The sequence below is a fragment of the Python bivittatus genome, unplaced genomic scaffold (assembly GCF_059951505.1).
Source record: "Python bivittatus isolate LINGU-HERP-01145 unplaced genomic scaffold, Pbiv_v1 ctg000780_np1212, whole genome shotgun sequence".
Classification (NCBI taxonomy): Eukaryota; Metazoa; Chordata; class Lepidosauria; order Squamata; family Pythonidae; genus Python; species Python bivittatus.
This window is the reverse complement of record NW_028277108.1, coordinates 1,112,367-1,132,127: the sequence shown is the minus strand read 5'-3', so window position 1 is coordinate 1,132,127 and position 19,761 is coordinate 1,112,367. Positions and strand designations below refer to the sequence as shown.

At 36.7% G+C, this 19,761-nt stretch overlaps 1 protein-coding gene across 1 annotated transcript in view; it reads left to right on the top strand.

Annotated features, from left to right (window-relative positions):
• DNTT (DNA nucleotidylexotransferase) overlaps positions 1 to 13,494 on the top strand; it is a 144,872-nt gene extending 131,378 nt beyond the window's left edge. The window contains exon 11 of the mRNA XM_007424395.1: positions 13,408 to 13,494. Coding sequence (XP_007424457.1) covers positions 13,408 to 13,494 — 87 coding nt within the window. The remainder of the gene's footprint in view (positions 1 to 13,407) is intronic.
• Positions 13,495 to 19,761: the final 6,267 nt, after the last annotated feature.

Genomic DNA, 19,761 nt, shown 5'->3' with positions numbered 1-19,761 from the left:
GGAAACCAAACTGGGGAATATTCAGCAATGGCAAAATTAACAGCCTCTATCCACAACAGAAGCATGCCAAATTTACAACAAGGCAAACTTAGACACTGTTTTTTAAGGGCAAAACAACTGAGTGTAATCAGAAATAATTCCAACGCTTATAAATATGTTGATTGTGATCTTCAGCTGGGGTACAATGGGAGGGAATTTGAAATCAAGTAGTTTTCCAGTAATGTTTCTATTTTTTTTAACAGTGTTTTCATTGGTTTTTCTTTTTTCTTTTTCTTCTTTTTCCCCTTGTTTCCTTTTGTTTTTTCCCATTTATCATATGCATTTATCCTCAGGAACTTATAAATGGTGATGATATTAAAATCAGGCTAAATTAGCATGGGTAATATCCTCTGTAATCCAAATTTCCTCCCTCCCTCCCTCCCTCCCTCCCTCCCTCCCTCCCTCCCTCCTTCCTTCCTTCCTTCCTTCCTTCCTTCCTTCCTTCCTTCCTTCCTTCCTTCCTTCCCTATTTTTTTACCGTTACTTGTATCCTATCTTTGAGAATAACAATCTTCCTAAAGTGGCTTACAAGTACTGTGAACAATTGCATATAAAAAGAAATAAAGGACTAGATATGGCAGCTGATAGTAATGGACCTACTTTGAGGAGGGAAGACTCCAGCTGATTCAACTTCTGTCTTCTACCCTGTCCCTTCATCTTGCCATAAGAGGAAGTCCTAATCAATATCAACCCTTCAAGGTTGTCTAGATGAGTAAACTGACTCCACGAGAAGACTAGAATTATATTGAGATAGATAGGCTATATTAATAGAATCTTGCAGGTTCTCCTTGTGTTTTACCTTTCCTCCCTATATCCCAGTGAGTCAGGGAGGAGCCAGACTGGATCTTTTCCTATCTCTTTTCCCAGGGCTTAAGGAATGCTTTGGCCCTTGATATTTCTGTGATGGCTTCTGATTATTTCTCTCAAGGTCATCCCCATGGCTGTCTACAGCCAGAGACCAAGTACTTCCAAGAATCTTGTCCTCAACAACATGGGGATCCACTACAAGTTCATAATTAATTTATTGGATATTACCATTTTAATTTTTTTGCATATTGTTCTTCCTGTATTTCTCTTTTCAAAATTGCAATAAAATATTTTTTTAATCCACATTAATATGGACATCCACAGTGGGCCAAATGTCTTGGTTCTAAACATGCTAGAGATACAGTTGCCATTGTTTTATTCCCACACAAAAAAAGATAATTGCTTTGTTTTCTGACTTCAGTTGGGTTTTGACTGGGAAAGAGAACTTGATAGGTGGCATTCATTTGTATGCACAATTCCACATCAGTCAAGTGAGCAAATCTGCTTATGCATTGGTTAATGGATTTTCTACATGAGTAGTACTTCATTACGCAAACTGAATACAGAAATCTGACAGTGGTCAGAGAAATTAATTTACAGTTAGCATTTTTTAAACCACGTTCTGCATTCCCAGCCCCCCCTCACATGTTTGTAAGTAAAACATGTAACCCCCCCAAACAATAAAAACAACACATATGTTACCTGTAGCCATGGTGAAAGTGACAACCGTTACACAGGCTCTACCACACATCCAGATCCTCAGGCCCTGTGACAAAACCATGTCCTTAAAGCCTTACGAAAGACCAACAGGACTGGGGTCCATCTAATCTCTGGGAAATTATGTTCAAAAGGGCATGTGCCATGACAGAAAAGGCTCTAATGAAATGTGGGCTCAGACAAAATAGAATTAAAACATGGTGTGCATATAAACATTTTGGAAGAGAATGAGAATAAACTGGATGGATTTACAATATTTTCTGTTAATCTGGATTTCAGGAATTCAAGCAATCTGTCAATACATTGTTGTTGTTCTTTTAATATTGCCATAATAAATTAGCTAGGATATCTATTCTTAAATTACATATTGCAAAAAGCTTTCATTTTATACATTCATACAGCTGTGCTTATTTCTAGTTGCAAAATTTATTCAATGATAAATTGACCTAGGATGTATGATCTTGGTTCATATTAGCTTAAAATGTAGTCATGCTTAGAATTATTAGAATAAATTCCAAGGAATATTTTAATACAGTTTCTCTTGATGTTTCTTAAGGGCTCAGAGTCGATGGCTTATGCTACAAAATTCCTTGTTCAGAGTTTGTTATAATCTTATTTCAAAGAGTGATGGCTTTCCTTCTAATATATTTGCCATTATATTTGTTGCTGGATTTGGGGTAGATTAGATTTTAAAGCAGGAGCTATATGCGCATATTTGTATGAAACGATGCTAGTTAAATATAAAATTTACATTTGCTGCATAGTATAATGCCTGAGGCAAATTAAATTGTTTACCCATGCAGACTGTTTTATTGAAGTGAAAAACATACAAATGTATAAGGTACCACACAGTGCAAAATTGCCTCTTCCCCATTTCGACACAACACAAAATTCATGCTATTATCCCATTTGCCCTTTTGGATTTTATCTTTTATTTCATCTCCGCTAGCTCTGATGACCTGCATTCGCCCTTGATTCCGTTGCTCCCTCCCATACGTTCAGTGAAGCTAGTTTCCTTGTCAGCCAATTATCCATCTACATATTTCATCTCTAATAAAAGCCATAACTATAATGCTCTTGAATTTGCCCTGCCGTTTTTATGACCCTTTTATTATTGCAAGTACTTTTCTTATGTTTATTTTCCCATTTAAAATCTTTTTTTAGGAGAAGCTGTGATGTGTGTCCTTCAGAAAAGTTTTGGCTACCAAATGTGATAGGTACATATATTAGCTCTTTTCAGATGCTTTGAGTAGAATTCATTGGACGTAAGTCTCAATCTGATCTATCACTGTTGCATAGATTCATAATGAAATTAATTTTGCCTTGCTTTCTCATCAAATGTGTGAATTCCCTCCCCGACCAAAAAACCTGCACAAAATTTAAAAAGGAATTCTGAGGGCAATGAATGTTATCCCCTTTTAGGTAATAGCAAATAGAACAGTGTTTCTCCACCTCAGCAACTTTAAGAAGTGTGGACTTCAGTTCCCAGAATTCCCCAGCTGAAGTCCACACATGTTAAAGTTGCTGAGGATGAGAAATCCTACTGCTGGGATAGAGAATCCTACTGCTGGCATAGCTGATGCTGTTTGTGTTGGATAACCCCACTGGAGCAATGGGATATAGTGACACACTTTTCCCATATAATGTCCCTCAGCCCCATTTGAAACATATATGACAGCAACTGTAACAACAGCTGGTGTCCTAACAATTTTGAACAACTCATACACATTTCTAAAGAATATTGTTGCTGTTTCTTAATGGTAGTTCTCAGACCATCTTGTAAGATTTGCTTCAGTTTCAATTGCAAAGTAAAATGTATGTTCACATTCTCACAGTACTTGGGAACACCAGGTCACAGTTCAGACTTCAAGTCACTGCAGGCATAAAATCCATTTCAGCTCTCTGCATATTTATCATCTGTGTCCGCAGAAGGCAGTGAGGCATCTAGACTGTGGGCATTTCCAAGTGGAACAGTCTTCACTCTGTTCCCATACCCCAGCCCCTCACAGGCCAATTGGAAACCAACCATGGATCATCTTCATTTCTTATAGGCTACTAGCACTGAGACAGGCACGATCACCCAGTCTCTTTTCTTTCCTCCTGTTCAAAACTGGGCACTCAAACAGCGTCCTACCCTCTGAGCTACAACTCAGATCATGTAGTAACATTAATTCCCTGCCATCTCATCCACATTTTCCATACATGTTATGTGTGTTTGATCATTTGCAAGTGGGGTGGGAACCAGTTATGGAGGAGAGAAGAAGCCATGCTTCTGTAAAGTACTAGCTTACTTGTACCCAGGAGCTGAGGGGCATAGTGAGGAAGGGTTAATGTCATCCCTTCAAAGTAGGCCAGGTCAAGAAACAGGTACCGCAAGGATTCCAGGAATGCTACTTTATTGTTGAAAGATATATAAACAGAATCTTGAAAGCCTGTTCCAAATCTTCACTGCCCCTTTTTAAGGACAACAGGATCAAGGCAGGGCTATTCTGAGTCTCTTTCTCACACTGTCTACTTCCCTGTGGCTGAGTTATTGTTTTCCCTCTCCTACCTCCCTCTCAAGGCCAGAGCTACAGTAAATTCCTCAATACTAATAAAAGAACTGATGGCATTGCAAAATTGAAGTAAATTAACAATTTCACTTTTTCCCCCCAGATTTCAGATAAATGCAATTTGAAACAAGCTGACATTTTAGGGTCCTGCAGGTCCAAAGCTGATCCTTAAATGGCATAAATGTATACAGAAGAGCCTTGTATGTGTTTATTTTGACACCTTGCTGGGGAATCTGTAGTGTGTGGTTCAAAAAGGGAAGATGGCTACCACAACAGTGTGACTGAAGCCTGTAACACACATACAAAATGGCTAGACCTTCAATTGCACCATCACAACCACCATGTCTTGAGGCTCCCCTGATGTCTTGCATGCAGACAACGGATGTATGTATCACTCAATACTTTTACAGAGCAATGCTGAATTGTACAAACTTATATGGAAGAGACTTGTATGTGTATATCTTGCAGGGGAGTCTTATAACCTTATATATGATACCTGGGGGAGTCCCAGGGTATGGTTAAAAAAAGTCAAGAGGGCAGCTGAGATGGTGCAGTCAAAGTTCTGTCTATTTTTTAATGTGTTTTGCATTCCACTAGATGACAATATGGATGCCTCGATGTTACTAGAGCAGGAAAAGCTAAAAAATCTCCCCATTTCTCAGAAGCTTTACAATCCTTTTTCCCTATTAACACTTCCCAGAATGGGGGAAAAACTCAGCTTCTTTTTGGGTGAGAGGCATGGTTTAAACAGTTTAAAGCATTTATTTAACCCTGTAGTGTCCCACCAAAGCACCAAACTTTCAAAATAAGGTTAAAATGACTTGCTGGAGAGACAATCAAGCTGTGGTCTATATACTGAAAATCCCATATATAATGCCTATATGACATCTTAAAAATCGAATGGCTGCTTCAGTAGAAACAAAGGAATGCTATCACTCTCTTCAGCTTTGGTTAAATCTCTCCTGCAATAGAGTGCTGAGTTCTGGAAATCACAGTTTAACAATATTAACTAGATATTCAAAAGTATAGGGAGGTCTGGAATTGGAGCTCCTAATAAACTCCCTCCAAGAGAAATCTCTTACAATACCGGTATGTCTTATTTCTATAGATAATTAATTACAAATCTTCAACAAAAATTATTACTTCATATATATTACAGACAGTTACTGGTTGGCAGCTCCTAAAATATTTGTTTTTTTTTTAAACTGGTTCACTAATTCAAAAGGCATAAAACCATAAGTAGAAGAAATGTAGCAGCAGCTATAGAAGTGTCTGTGCCAGAACAGGGAAGTTGGTGGTTGGGGCATCCTGACTGAAGCCCATCTGTTTGTACGTGAGACACTGATGCATATACAAAAGGTGAAGAGCCTAAATCACGATGATGTGATGGCCATCTTGTTTGTTTTGACCTTCCCTGTGGATGTTGCTGAAGAAATGGCAATCCATTTCATTCATGGCATATAAAGCATGGAAGAGGAAGACTTCAAAGAACATAAAAGGCAAGGCCATAATAACTGATAATCACGTGATAGATGTGAATAGCAGCCAGACCAGGATATAGGATCCATATATCCATTAAAATTATGTTCCCGCTCGGTTTAATGGATAGCTGAACAAAAGGTTTTGATTCATCTTGCTTGTTGCTGGTAATGTTAAATCTCTATTGTGGCTTCTACAGATAAAGGGAAGAGGAGAACTCTGAGTCGCAGCTGCTTTTTAGTTGAAGATCCAGGTTGATTTACAACCCCCCTTATTGTCCTTAATGTCATTGCAATGTTGAATTTGAGCAGAGCAGTTACGTTTTGTGGTTTTATATTACTGTGCACTTTTGTGTGTGTGTCTCTGTGTGTGTGTGTGCCACCTTCAAAACTGAGTCTTTTTAGTGGGGCTTAGATGTATATTCATATGTATATATAAAGAAACACATTCCCATGGAGACACATCTGTCTGTATCTACATCTTCCATTATCATTTTGTAGACACACACAGGTACATAGATTTATAATTACACACACACACACACACACACACACACACACACACACACACACACATGGAATTAAGACACAATGTATAAAGACTAAGAGACTTACTGCACACAAATTAGTTCAAAAGGAGATAGGTTGCAGCTATCTGGATCCAATTAGCTACACATCTGTATTGAAATCGTCTATACAATCCATGTTTAAAATATTAAAATATTACTAAAATAATATATGAAAAGGCTTGGAAGAATAAAAAAAGTTGTTGCCTGGTGCTAGAGAAACGAAGATGTTAGCACTAGTTCTACTGTATGTCATTGGTTAGGACATTCCAGAGTCAGAAAGGGAGCTACCTGGGAAGGCTGAATTTTGGGGAGCTACCCACCATGTCTCAGCATGGGAAAGGACTTTCCAGGATAATTTTAGAATATGAGTAAGAACAATCTTTGGACTCTATGGTCCCAAGCTGTGCTTTAGAGCTTAATACTCACACATTGAATTGGGACCAGGGAGGAACTGGGAGCCAGTGAAGATCCCATAAAACTGAAATAATATAGTCATAATGCCCACTTCCAGTCAGTCATCTTCCTGCAGTAGTTTATACTAACTGGATTGTCTTCGTGAGCAGTCCCATATGTAACACATTATGGTTACACCAATACTAGGACAAGGATTAAGGAAACAAGGTTGTCTCGGTCCCAGGAGGCTGGAGCTCATACATGGCCCTAATCTGGTAAAGGGCACTTTATGCAACAGAGGAGACAGTGATGAATCCAAAAGTATTGTCAACATACAGACTTGATCCTTTGGTGGAATGCAATCCTTTCTATAGCAGGTTGAATGTCATTCATGTGGACCTATAAAGCATTCACTGTCAGTACCTCCATCCTGCCTGACCAGAACTTCAGCTTGCTGGCCCTAATCACAGCCAGGTACTGATCCAACATTTCCATTACCTGTCCTGGATCTGATGGAAAGGGGAGAGAGAGCTGCTACTCTATGCCTTTGAATGATTCCACTCTGTGTTAGAGTATCTTGCAGAACCTCAGCACATAAATGCCATGCAGTTGACCACAACCCCCCAAGTGTCATCTGGAGACAGCCAGATGAGGGGAGCTACTACAAGATCCTAAGGTTCTCAGAGAGCTTCTTTGATAGAATATCATGGCTGGAAGTTGTGAAGAAGTCAAGTCCTGAAGAATAAATATAATCTCACTTTCCCCTCCCAGCAAAGATAATTCTGTGGGGCAACCAAGGCAGTTTCAGTGCCAAAACCAGGCTGAACTCTTGGTTGAAATGAATCAAGAAAATTACTCTTGGAAGAAGAGACTTTTAGGCTTATCTCCAATTGATCATTTACTGTATTTCATTCTCTAGTGATCTTCACCCCAGGCTTGTCAGTTACCGCAGTGGGATCTCCCCTTTTAATGCCTCTGCTCAGTATTATTCATTCTTCAGTGCTTTAGGAGATATACTGCCAAATTTTGCAGACTCAGAGGATTGAAATGAATAAGAGAGCAAGGGAAAAAAATCCTTTCAAAGTGCTATTTTGGGAGTTGTAGGAAAGTGAATGTCAATAAAAGGAGCATCTAGATATTTGGATTTGATCACTCCATCTATTCAAATGCATTTCTATCAGCTTAATTTATGTGGGCAAAAGTCTAAAGTGCATGAATGGAACTTGTGTGCCTTGATTAATTCCCAGCTCTCCTAGGTTGCTCCATGCGTCAGTGCATTCCTACATATAACTTCCAAAATTTCTGTCAAGACCCAAAAGAGACTATAAAATTATTCTGTGTCAGAGAGAGAAGCAGGGACGTCTGTGGGGGGACAGGGGAGTTAAAAAAGTCAAGATGGTAAGTGATTGGAGACCCATCCCCTGTTTAACCCATCACTACCACCCCACAGATACCCCCAGTCCAGACCTTGCTGTGATCTACTGATCTTTTTTTTCTGCTTTCTGCAACATGGAATTGACTTTCCATGTGAGTGGACAGAATGGATAAGATCTACTTCTAGGGACATGAGCTTTTTTTTTTTTTTAAGAATATGAAATAACTGACATGGTTTATTTCAAGAGGAGATATAATTGGAAGATATAATATAACTTCCATAATTACCTGGAGGCAATAGCCTTAGCCATTACTTGGTATCAGAAAGATTATTCTTACTTTTCTGTCTTGGCTGTGAACGTAATGAATGCCTTCAGATCTGTGACTCAGAATGAGGACCTCCAGAAGGGTAGCATTTAGCTGACTCAACATGCCATTGGCTTCTAGCCAAAGGCTACAAATAGCCCATACAATTAATAGGAATCATTAAATGAGAAATCTCTATTACATTTGTTTTTAAATCTTTAGGCGAAATAAATCCAGCATGATAGCAAGCTATCTGGGTTTTCCTTTTTATGAATTATTTAGAATCTAACCAGCTCCTGAATCCACAGATATTGGACTTATGTGTCCTTTTCATTTTTTATATTGATTTATTTCCTGCTAAATGTTTTAATTGTTATACAAATGGATAGATTTTCCTGCCTAAACTCTCCAGTCCCATTTTTTAAATATATAACTTGATTGTTGTGTAATTATATACACGAAATAATATTCATTTGTTTTTCTTGCCAGACCTTAGCTGGACTGCCACTTAGCTGGACTGCTGAGATAATTGTGTTATTAAGACATTTATAATTCTTCATTGTCTAATGTTTACTTTGCCATGACTACTGAACAATTAAATATATTTGGCATATTCCTGGTGAACAAGGAATGAAAGCACTTTTTCCTTCTTTAGGGGGAAGCCTGAAATTTCACATTTATGATTTAGAGGAACAAGCCAGATGTTGTTCTAGCAATTATTAAGAAAGTTTTGTTTCTCTAAAAGTGTCACTGCCATCTCCTGAAAACATTGTTTGGATCATGCTCCTACCAATTATTTTATTCTTTCCCCATTATCTCTTATTCATTAAAAAAACCCTAATTAATGACTGACACACACACACACACACACACACACACACACACATTCTCTCTCTCTCTCTCTCTCTCATTGTAAAAGCAAAGATAAAAGCTAATACAAACTAATATAAAGAAGAAAAAAGAAAAAGAAATCAAAGAGAAGGCTAAAAATGCAAGAAAAGAAGAAAATGTAAAATAGAAATAGAAAAGAAAGATACAAAGAAGTAGCTTTTGATCTTCTTCACAGCAGTTATAAGTACAGTTATAAATTTACCTCTTTCTCTAAAGTTACATCATGAGTCCAATGGAGGAATGGTTGGTGAAGATGATGGAACTTGCACAGTTGACTTCCTTGATGAGAGAAAAGACAATATATACATTTATGACTGACTGGAAGCCCCTTATAGAATTTTTGTATAAAACAGAAAAAAATACACTTATGATTTGTGGTTTTGTAGATTAGGAAAAAAATAGATAATAGAAAAAAGTGAGCTTTTTTGTGTGACCATAGAGTAAGAGATATCTTTGTTTTTCTTGCTGGCAAGGGAAGCTGGGTGGGAGGGAAAAGGACACCTGGGAATCCTCCAGTTGTCGTCTTGAAACTGTCCTGCATTAAATCTGTAAAGAAAGGACCATCCCCTGCACTCGTTGCTGAAGGAGAGTAAAGCTCAATCATGGAAGCAGCATAACATAAATTGTATGCGGACATACTTTTCTGCCAACTCACAGACAGTAGGAATGCTCATTAATGCAGCTCATGGAAGACCTCTAAGTCAGCTGGTTTTTTTCATAGAGCTGTTACAGTTATTGCATATTCATTCTTCCAAAGAGCTCAGTTAATTGGAGTAGTTGGCCTTCGTACATTCGTTGGTCTGTTTTAGGCTTTTATCCTCACTCTTGCAACTATTTCACTGCTTGTGATGATTCCATTTGCTGGGGCTCATTTCCTCTGCCTCATGGATGCCTACCTTCCTTGCTTCCTGGATTCAGACTATTCTGAACGGTAATTAACATTTGCTGACTTGATTCCTGCATCTCCAGAGCCTAGTTCAGATAGAACCCACTGCTTATGTGATCCTTCTGTTTTGTGAAAATGTGGTCATCTGTGGTTTTCTGAACATCAATCATGAGGACATATTCCTCCATGAAATGGAGAATGCATCCATATATCCACACTGAACCAACTGGAAATGAATGAATCAGAAGCTTGAATAAAATGTATCCAAATCTGCAGATGCCCTGCTGTTGACATTGCAGTCCATGGAGCTTAATGTCAAAAAAGCTCTGTGAGAGAGGTTCTCATTATAGGCACTTCATTTAATGAAACATCAAATCTCTATCCAGAATGGAACATCCATGGTAGTAATTTCCAGCCATGAACTCCCAGAGATTATTGCAGTTTTAACTTGTATGTGTAATTTGAAATAGTGACTTTAAAGCAATTCCATGATGATAGCTTGCGACTTGAAAAATATTTATAATTGAGGGGCTAAAGTTGGGTTTAAAAATCTGCAAAAACCAATATCCTATTGAATCTTGACAGGGAAAAAAAAACATTCCATATTTAAAAGGAGTAGCGAGTAACTTTCCTGCTTAATAAGAAACAATTACTATTTTGTTAATTCAGTTTGAAAATGCTCTTTGTGTTCTTTTAGTTATACATTATTTTGAGTCATCTAAATTCAGGGCTGGATCTACCTGAAAAAGTGATAAATGAAAATGGAATAAAAGGACTAGAAATCTATTTGTTCTTGTTTCTTAAACTATAGACAGTTTTGTTGTTGTTAATGCCATATATTTCAAATAATAATTTGGGCAGGGCAGATTAAAAGACTGTTGATTATGAAAATGTTGCCAGACAGCAGTGTCCATAGGTGTGGTGTGTGAAATGACTCAGTCTGATGAAAGCAGCATTGCTGTGACATTGTAATGGTATATGGGAAAGACCTTGGGAGATTGGGCCAAGAGACGCTGCCTAGGAAATAGCCAGATAAGAGACAGCATAGCCCACAGCTGGATAGTGGGCGGGGCAAGAGGTCAGAAGAGACCCTCCCTAGTTTCTCAAGCTGTAAAGGAGACGGAAGAGAATTGTACCTTCAGACTTGCAAAATTCTGTTAATGTAGTCTTACAATAAAGTAGAATTAGCTCATCTGATCATGTTTCCTGTCTGGTCTACCTGGTAAGACTGAAATACTGTAGATTGTACAATTCTTCCTTCATCTCCTTTACAGCTTGAGAAACTAGGGAGGGTCTCTTCTGACCTCTTGCCCTGCCCACTATTCAGCTTTGGGCTATGCTGTCTCTTATCTGACCGTTCCCTAGGCAGTGTCTCTTGGCCCAATCTCCCAAGGTCTTTCCCATATACCATTACAGACTTGATATATGCCCTACTCATTTGGGATGGGCATTGTGATATTGCAGTAGTGGAAAGTACAAACAGACTGCTAAGTAAAATATATCTCAGTGTCCATGTGACTCCATACAACCTTATAAGCCCAACAGGATTGAGACAAAGTCTACACTTCATACATACCTACAGTATATGCCAAGTTCATGATAGATGTAAAAAAAAAAAAAATGCATCTGCTATAGGATATCTTTGTTGCTACTTCTTTTTCTATTTCTCTCCTTTTGTCTTAAATATGGTTATTAGACTACTGTAAATATTTCTTGTAACAGGAAATAGTGACATTTCTCCATCATTTTGGCTCAGTTATTTCCAGCACTATTTGTTGTTATGATGGGTGGGGTGACAGAGGCTTCAACTGATTGGGAATTGGTAAAGCCAGAGAGGGGGGAAATTAAAGCTTGGTTGTAGGGCAGAACACTCTTTTTTCAGAGTGTGTGTATGTATACATACATACATGCATACATACATACACACATACAGTATGTATATGTATGTGTATTTGTATAAATTTTGTTTGCCTTCATGGAGATGAACAGAAGTGATTTTCTACAAAGCGAAGTTCTGAGTTTCTGAGTCTCTCCTAACTTCTTCTTTGCTGGCATGGAGCCATCTGCTTGGATCTCTAAATGATGTGGGAAAGAAATTCTGATATTAACTTGTCAGCTATGTTATGCATAGGAAAAACCTGGTAACAAATTTGGGAGGTTTGGCCCAGGAAACTCCTCAGTTGCTCCTGCCTACTATCACTGGCTGCATTTTAACATGGAAAGCGTTGAGACATTCATGGGTGCTATAATGTCAGATTTCAGGGGTGGTTAAACTAATACACTTTTTAAGAGATGCTATAGAACTGAATGTCTGTTTTTGGCAATGAAGGTGGTGAAATTGTGGCATAAGACTGACTCAGCCATGGAAATACATTGTTCAAGAAACAAAAATACAGACTATCCCAAATCTCAAATTTAGGATCCCTAGGTTTCAACCCAGAGGCACACCGCTAACTTCTAAACCTGAAGAGACAAAGGTGAAGTCTTCTGTCTACATTTCCCTAATCCGGTTCTATCTTTTCTTCCTCCTGGCTGCTTTCTAACAGAGCAATAGAAGAAGCAGGAACTCATACAACGTGATCACACATTTTGAAATAAAAGCAGAATCTCTAGGTTTTTAACCCTGGAGGTTAAAAAAAAGAAAGAAAGCAGGCTTACTGTTCTGTAATTAATTTATTAATTATTAATAAATATTATGAATGCATTCTTATTTATTATTATTATTATTGATGTATTTAACATACTTATAGCTTACCTTTATATTCAGTCTGAGGATCACAGCCCAGTAAGCAAAAGACATTTTCATTCATTTCTGAAAAAAAAAAGTTTGGCAAAGATACTGGGAAATCCTATTCTGAGTTCAGGATCTGCTTCTTTGGCAACCATTTTGGAATACTACATTTGTAATATTAAAGGATATATTTAAAAAAGCAAGTTATGCATTAATATAGTAAGAAATTTGAGCTTGGTGAAGTTGCAACCATCTATTGATTAAAATGTTAATTAAGATTGTTCACTTCATGCTTCTTGTACCTTATTGATCAGTGAAGCTATAACAAGAAATACAGGAATGGAATTCATAGTCTGAAATCATTTGCAAAACAGGCATTTTGTATTAAGTGTAGTTAAAGGTCAATAAGAATATATGTTACATAAATGCAATATTTATGAAATAATTGATTGAGATAAAGCAAGAGTTCTGCAGAGCCTTAACTGATGCTAAATTAAAAATATGACATGCTTAGGAGAAAAAAAGCTATTTATTTGCTTTTCTGTATATGTATACTTTGCAGAATAAGAATATGTTTTTCATTTGGAACCTGACCGTGAACAACAACAAAGTTGTTTTAGAAATTATCTCCTTTAATTTAAACTGAGCTTTTTTCTCCTTCCAGAAAATTTTTCTGAATGCTGCAAGTGAGGAAGAAATTTTTGCACACCTTGGCTTGGATTACCTTGAACCCTGGGAAAGAAATGCCTAAAGAAATTTTAATAAGATTGTATCGGTTCACTGTGTTAAAGAAAAACCTCTCATGTAGCAAAGTTTCATTTACCTGAAAAGCATATCTTTTTAATTATTATTATTTAGGAAGAGAGATCTTAAATACACCATGAATATTCATTGTAGATTTCCTCAGAATAGTTGGCAGTTGAAGATTTGGAAATGTTTCTTTGGTTCTAATTTCCTGCTCCTGTTGACAACCATACAATCACCATGGAAGAGAATGCCAGGAAGTCATAATGAGATTGCTAAATCATGCAGAAGACAAGCTTTAAAATGAATGAGCGTAGATTGACTTTGAACCCGGTGCCCTCCAGATATACTGAGACTATCGCTTTCAGAATTCCCACCCTCCGTGGCATATCTGGAGGGCCCAAATAGTAGAATGCCGTCCTACTGCATTTTCAATGTATTAATGTTTAATGTTTTCTTGTTTTTAGTTTTCGTAACTACTTGAACAAGTAGTTCAAGAAGTAGTAGTTCAAGAAAATCAATCAATCAATATTTTATTACGGTCACAGACCGGAATTACAAATAAAATACAAATTTGTACAAATAGAAATAAAAATGCATTAAAATGAAATAAAACAAAACATGATAACATTAATAGCAGGATCATCTGTGGGCAATCCAAGTCTGCCTAATTTTACAGACAGTATAACAAAATTTAGCTACGTTCAAAGAAACTGAATCATACTGATCAGCTAGCAACAACTGTACATAAAAAAGATCAGCATTTCCTGGGTATTTTATCAAATAGGGAGTTATAAAAGGGATCCGTGAGTCCTTATAGAAAGCACAGTATAGCAGGATGTGAGCTGTAGTTTCAATAGTCCCTTGTCCACAGGGGCACAATCTCAGCTCATATGGAGCTTTTTTAAATCAGCCCTCCAAAACTGCTGTGGGAAGAGCATTGCAACATGCTAGAGTTAATGCCCTTTGGAATTTGGAGACAGTTAAATAACGTAAGTATCTCGCTGGTTTATAAAAATGGGCTTGGCCGCTCAGGAAAATGTTCTTAGGCAGAGCAGACTGCTCCTGTTGGGCTTCCAGATCTTTGATATGTTGTTTAAATGGACTAAGTGCATGCTCAGAGCCCATTATTAGGAACACCTCCCTGGAGAAGCCAAAATGTTGCAGTTTTTGTGAAATAGTCCTGAACTGTACTGATTTATAATTGTCCTCAATAAGGAAAGAACTCAGACCTGTGGGAACGAGAAAAAGAGATCACTGTAACTATGCAAAAATAATTAATACCCAGAAATACTCAAATTGTAACTGTTACAAATATCTTTAGGCAAACCATTTACAGGTTTGCTAATGTAAGAAAGACAAATGTTACAATTTAGTAAATACATTCGTTTGGCTAATGGAACCTTTACAAATTTGAAAGTTATATGCTAACTTTTCTGTTACTGCAGTGGTCCAAATCCTCTCTCTTTCTGGAAACAATTCTTATATTATAGAAAGACTGCTTGAACTCATATTTTTCAAAAAGGCTGAGTACTGTACGAGACCTTTTATTACAGTTAAATATGATAAATTCAGGGGATTTTATTCAGGGGTAGACCTGGCCAATATTAATTTCTAAATCTGATTGATTGATCCCATCTTTTATATTAGCTCAGACATGCTACGAGCTGTCCTTTGATTTCTATTCCTAGTACAGTATTGCCCTTTTCCAGCACTGTTCTTATAGATCTGTTGCAGAGACATCATCACAGAGAGTCAATCAAGATGGTGTCTACAACCACATTATCAAAGCTGCAACCAAATGAAACCCCACCCTTCTTGCACATTTTGATATCACATGCATGGACAAAGGGGGGAGATGATCGCATGGTCCTGGCCATCATCTTGACTTCTTTGACTCTTCTGCAAACATTGCTGTTGTCGTTTGCTTTCATCTGCCCTCCCCATTTCATGGGCATCTATGCCCAAGGTGGAAACTTAATTGGACAGAATAAAAATGGAAGTATAGTGGGCAAAAAATAAAGATGATGGCTTCAACCATGCAGTTGAAGTTCCAGCCTTTTACATGTATCACAGATGCAAAAAAAAAAAAAAAAGGATGGGGGCATTGATTGTGCGTGGATGTGATTACAGTCTCAACTTTTTTGAATCCTTCCTTCATACAATCTTCCATGTAACCCAACCAAGCAACCTATCTGTTGTATGCATAACTCCGAATAGATCAAGAAAAGATCATGATAGGTTATGATCTGAATCACCATGCTGAAAGTTTTAGAATCTACATTTGAATGGAAACCACTTTTTCAAAAATTAGGCATAATTCCAGGACAGATCAACAACAACAACAAAGAATCACAGTTTACTAAGATACATGTTGACAGCCGCAAGGGTAAACTTAGCACAACATTGGAAAAGAAATTTGTTACCATTGGGAACTTAAACTTGGAAAATATGCAGCAATGACAAAATTAGCAGCATATATTCACAATAGAAACTTGACCAAATTCAAGCAGGAATGGCTTCCATATATATTATATCTTAAGCAGCAAGGCAAACTGAAACATTTGAAGTATGGTTTTTAAGGGGAAATAGAACTGATTAAAGAAGCAAAATTAGAAATATATGAAAATCTTGAATGTTTATAAATATTGTATATCAGTAGGAGTACAACAAAGAGGAAGATAGAAATTAAATATTCACTCAATAATGATTTTAATAGTTTTTCTTTCTTCTCTTTTTTCCTCTTTTTTCTGTTAAGTGATTTATCTTTAAATATTGGCATTCAGCTCAGAGATTTAGAAAGACTTTTAAATCCTTTTCCTTTTTGTGAAAAATAACTTAATATATTCTGCTTTTTATGGTTAATCCTTCATCTATGATACACTGAGCGCTAACTGTACAACTTTTCCATTTCTCTCTCTATTTACTGATATTATATATTTGTACTAATTTTTTCTTTTTTATTTTTTTGCTTGTCTGTTTTTTTAAAAACCAATTAATTAAAAAAAATAAAAGAGGTTAAGCTTTACAAGTGTCTGTTCTGTATTTGTTCTGCCCCACAAAATATGATCATTATGATTTAAATAAAGTATTATAGTTATGAGAAGTAAAGATTGTGTTTAACCTGATGGTAAAGATTCTTGTTTGTATATTATACTGGATCAGAGCCTGAAGGATTAGCATAAAGTAGTAAGTGGTTTTATTAAAGTAGTTGAAATCTGGTCCTGATATTGGTACTTAGATAATCTTAGTTTAAACATAGTGTCTACATTTGTTTTTCAAGCTATTTCTTTGGATTAATTCAGCTCTGAGGAAGCTGATTTTAAAAACATATCAGCTTTGCAGAATTAAAAACAACACTGAATTAACTCGGAGTACTTTTTTGACAGTGTGTTGAGCTTAAGCATCTGTTACTTAATTTATCTGGCCTATATGAAATTGCTCTTCCTAATGTTTCACAATGGTTAGAAGTTTTGGTGATTACCTGGAGTTCCTAAACCAATAACTGTTTTTTATAGGAATCTGGATAAAGCTGGCAAAATTGATACTACTTATTTATTAAGTATTAATGCTTATTGATATAACAAGCCTGAATGTCCTGTTTTGGTAAATCAAATGATGGTTAGTTGCAATTACCCTACTGGAGACGATATAGTTCAGGATTTGGAACATTAACCCATATAGCTTGGTCTTGCCCTATTATTTTTGCATTTTGTGCTGACCTCAGCAGAATTGTTAATATGACTCTGGCTCAGTCCCTGTATTTTGAGGGCGCATATGTTCTTTTTAGCTATGTACCCAGTATTGGAATCGATTATTAGATATTAAAAATTATTATTCTTTTCAGGCCAGGGTGCTGGCTAAGAACATTATTTAAGAATGAGATGGAAGGTGACATGCACACCTGATTTACAGCATAGATTGTTGCTATGCATTGTGTATCAAGGTTTGAATTAATCCTTTTTCAAAAAAGAGCCAAAGACCTCTGAGCAATATGGCCAAATTTTTGCAGTTCTTTAGTTTATAAACAGTTGTTTACCATTTTCATTGCTATAATTAACTTTGTAGTAGTGTTGATCCTATAATGCTGGTCTATGTATGCAGACTTTTAAAAAATAGTTTGCATAATACAGGTAGTCCTTGTTTAGTGACTACTTCATTTAGCAACTGTTCGCAGTTATGATGGTGATGAAAATGTAACTTTGCAGCCAGTCCTCCCATTTACAGGTCTATAAAGCAAAGGAAAGCTGAAGTAAGATCATAACACAGTCACGTTTTCACTTAGTGACTGCTTCACTTAACGATCAAGTTGCCGGTCCCAGTTGCGGTCACTAAACAAGGACTACCTGTAAAATAAAAATAAAAATACAAGCACCCCCCAAAAGTAGTATGATTATTACATGGCTGATTACTGGTGCTGAAGGAAACCCTTTTTAAAAAGGTGGATCAAAGGCTTTATTTTGTCCTCCAAAATATCAAGTTACCCAGTAATTCCTAAAATGTCATTTAAAATGATGGACCACCAAGCCCATTAAAGCTGGTCAAGGGTATTGTCTTTAACTGCATATTTTCTTATTATCTGTTGCAGTTATTGTCTGGTGGGAATTACAGGACATATGGGCTTCTACTCCCTAATTTATTCCCAGTACTAACAACATCCATATTTAACAATTCCATGGCAACCCTACATGTTCAGAGATTTCACATATGCAAAACATCAAAAACAAACAGCTCGAACAAAGGATGATTTGGAATGTGGCTTTGAAAGGTAATTTTTACATGCAACTTTTCTTTCGGTTTTAAAGAACTGTCCTAAAAAAGAAGTGTGTGTTAATAAACATGACTGTCAAAAACGCCCGCCAGTACATATTTCATTATGCCAACACCAGACTTTAATGTATTAAAAGAGATAAAGAAAAGCTGGTATACTTTTGTGAAATGTAACCCTATTTTAATGAATAAAATATTCCCAAAGATCTGTCGCAAGAATGAAAATTTTGCTGGTTTAAATAGGGTAAATATAAAGCAAGCTTTGCCTTCTATACTTTTCAATGGATGTGGTCAAGAAGTTGAATTGGGAAGAAATGAAAGGGAGCTGTGATTCTATCAATTTATTGCATAAATAAAGCAACCAGTGATGGTTTGTGTAAATACAGCTGCTATGTTCAGATTCATCTGAATTATTCAGACTGAAGATTTAAAGAACTATGGCAGTGTCTCAAGTCAAGTTTTATCTCTGTGTACTACAGTGTTCAATTTTGAACTTGACACTGGAACATAATTATGTCCTGTTGAATTAGATTAATTAGAGTCGGATATCAAAATGCCACTTTTGATTGTGAAAATGTATCCATAATTAATTTATGCAAATGCAATTAAGCTAAAATATTGTAAGCTGTTTACTCATGAGAAGTCTGATTTTTTCAGAACTGGAATATCTCACTTGTAGGTTGCCTTAGGTTAGCAGCCTCAGGAAAATGGAACACCATAGAGGAACTGAAATCCATAGAGAGAACCATAGAGAAACCATCTGATGCTTTCTTCCTTTATTAACTCATCTTGACTTCATAATACATGAAGACACCATCGTTAAAGTTTAACAGCCATTATTATTTGCATAGATTCACTGATCCAAATGATCTGGGCTATTGCAGGAGGTGATCTTGGTGGGGTTAAGCGAAGAGACATTGATGAATGAGACGTTGTACCATCATGGCGTAGCACTGACCTTTTTTGTAAGTGTGTCATGATATCACGCACATGTAAAACAGGGGTGGCATTTGCACTGCGGTGGTGAGAAGCTGCTTTCAGATCCTCTGGACTATCTGGCTCCAGTCTGTTACTTTTCAGGTACTCCTGAAACATTCTAATTTTTTTTTCCAGCTAATATAAACCAGCATGTCTCCCTGAACCATATTCTGAAGGATTATTCTATCCAGACCAGAGCTGTAGGCCTAGTAAATATAAACATTTGCAAAGATCGGTTCCTTGCCTTCCAATAATGGAAGCTCTAGACTCACCCTCTGGTGGGGTAAGGCTTCCGAGGAAGAGGAATTTACAAGAGCTGCTACTCTATTGAATCTGACAGTTACTACCTTTCCCATTTCCAGAAACAGTAAAGTTAGACAATGGGAAAGAGTCAGATCACTGAATTATACAAAATAGCTGTGAAGTTGCTTGAAGGTATGTGATATATAGTATTATACTATATACTTATTTATTTACTTACTTATTGAATGTATTTATTTATTTTACAATTTAGAGTAACTTCTAT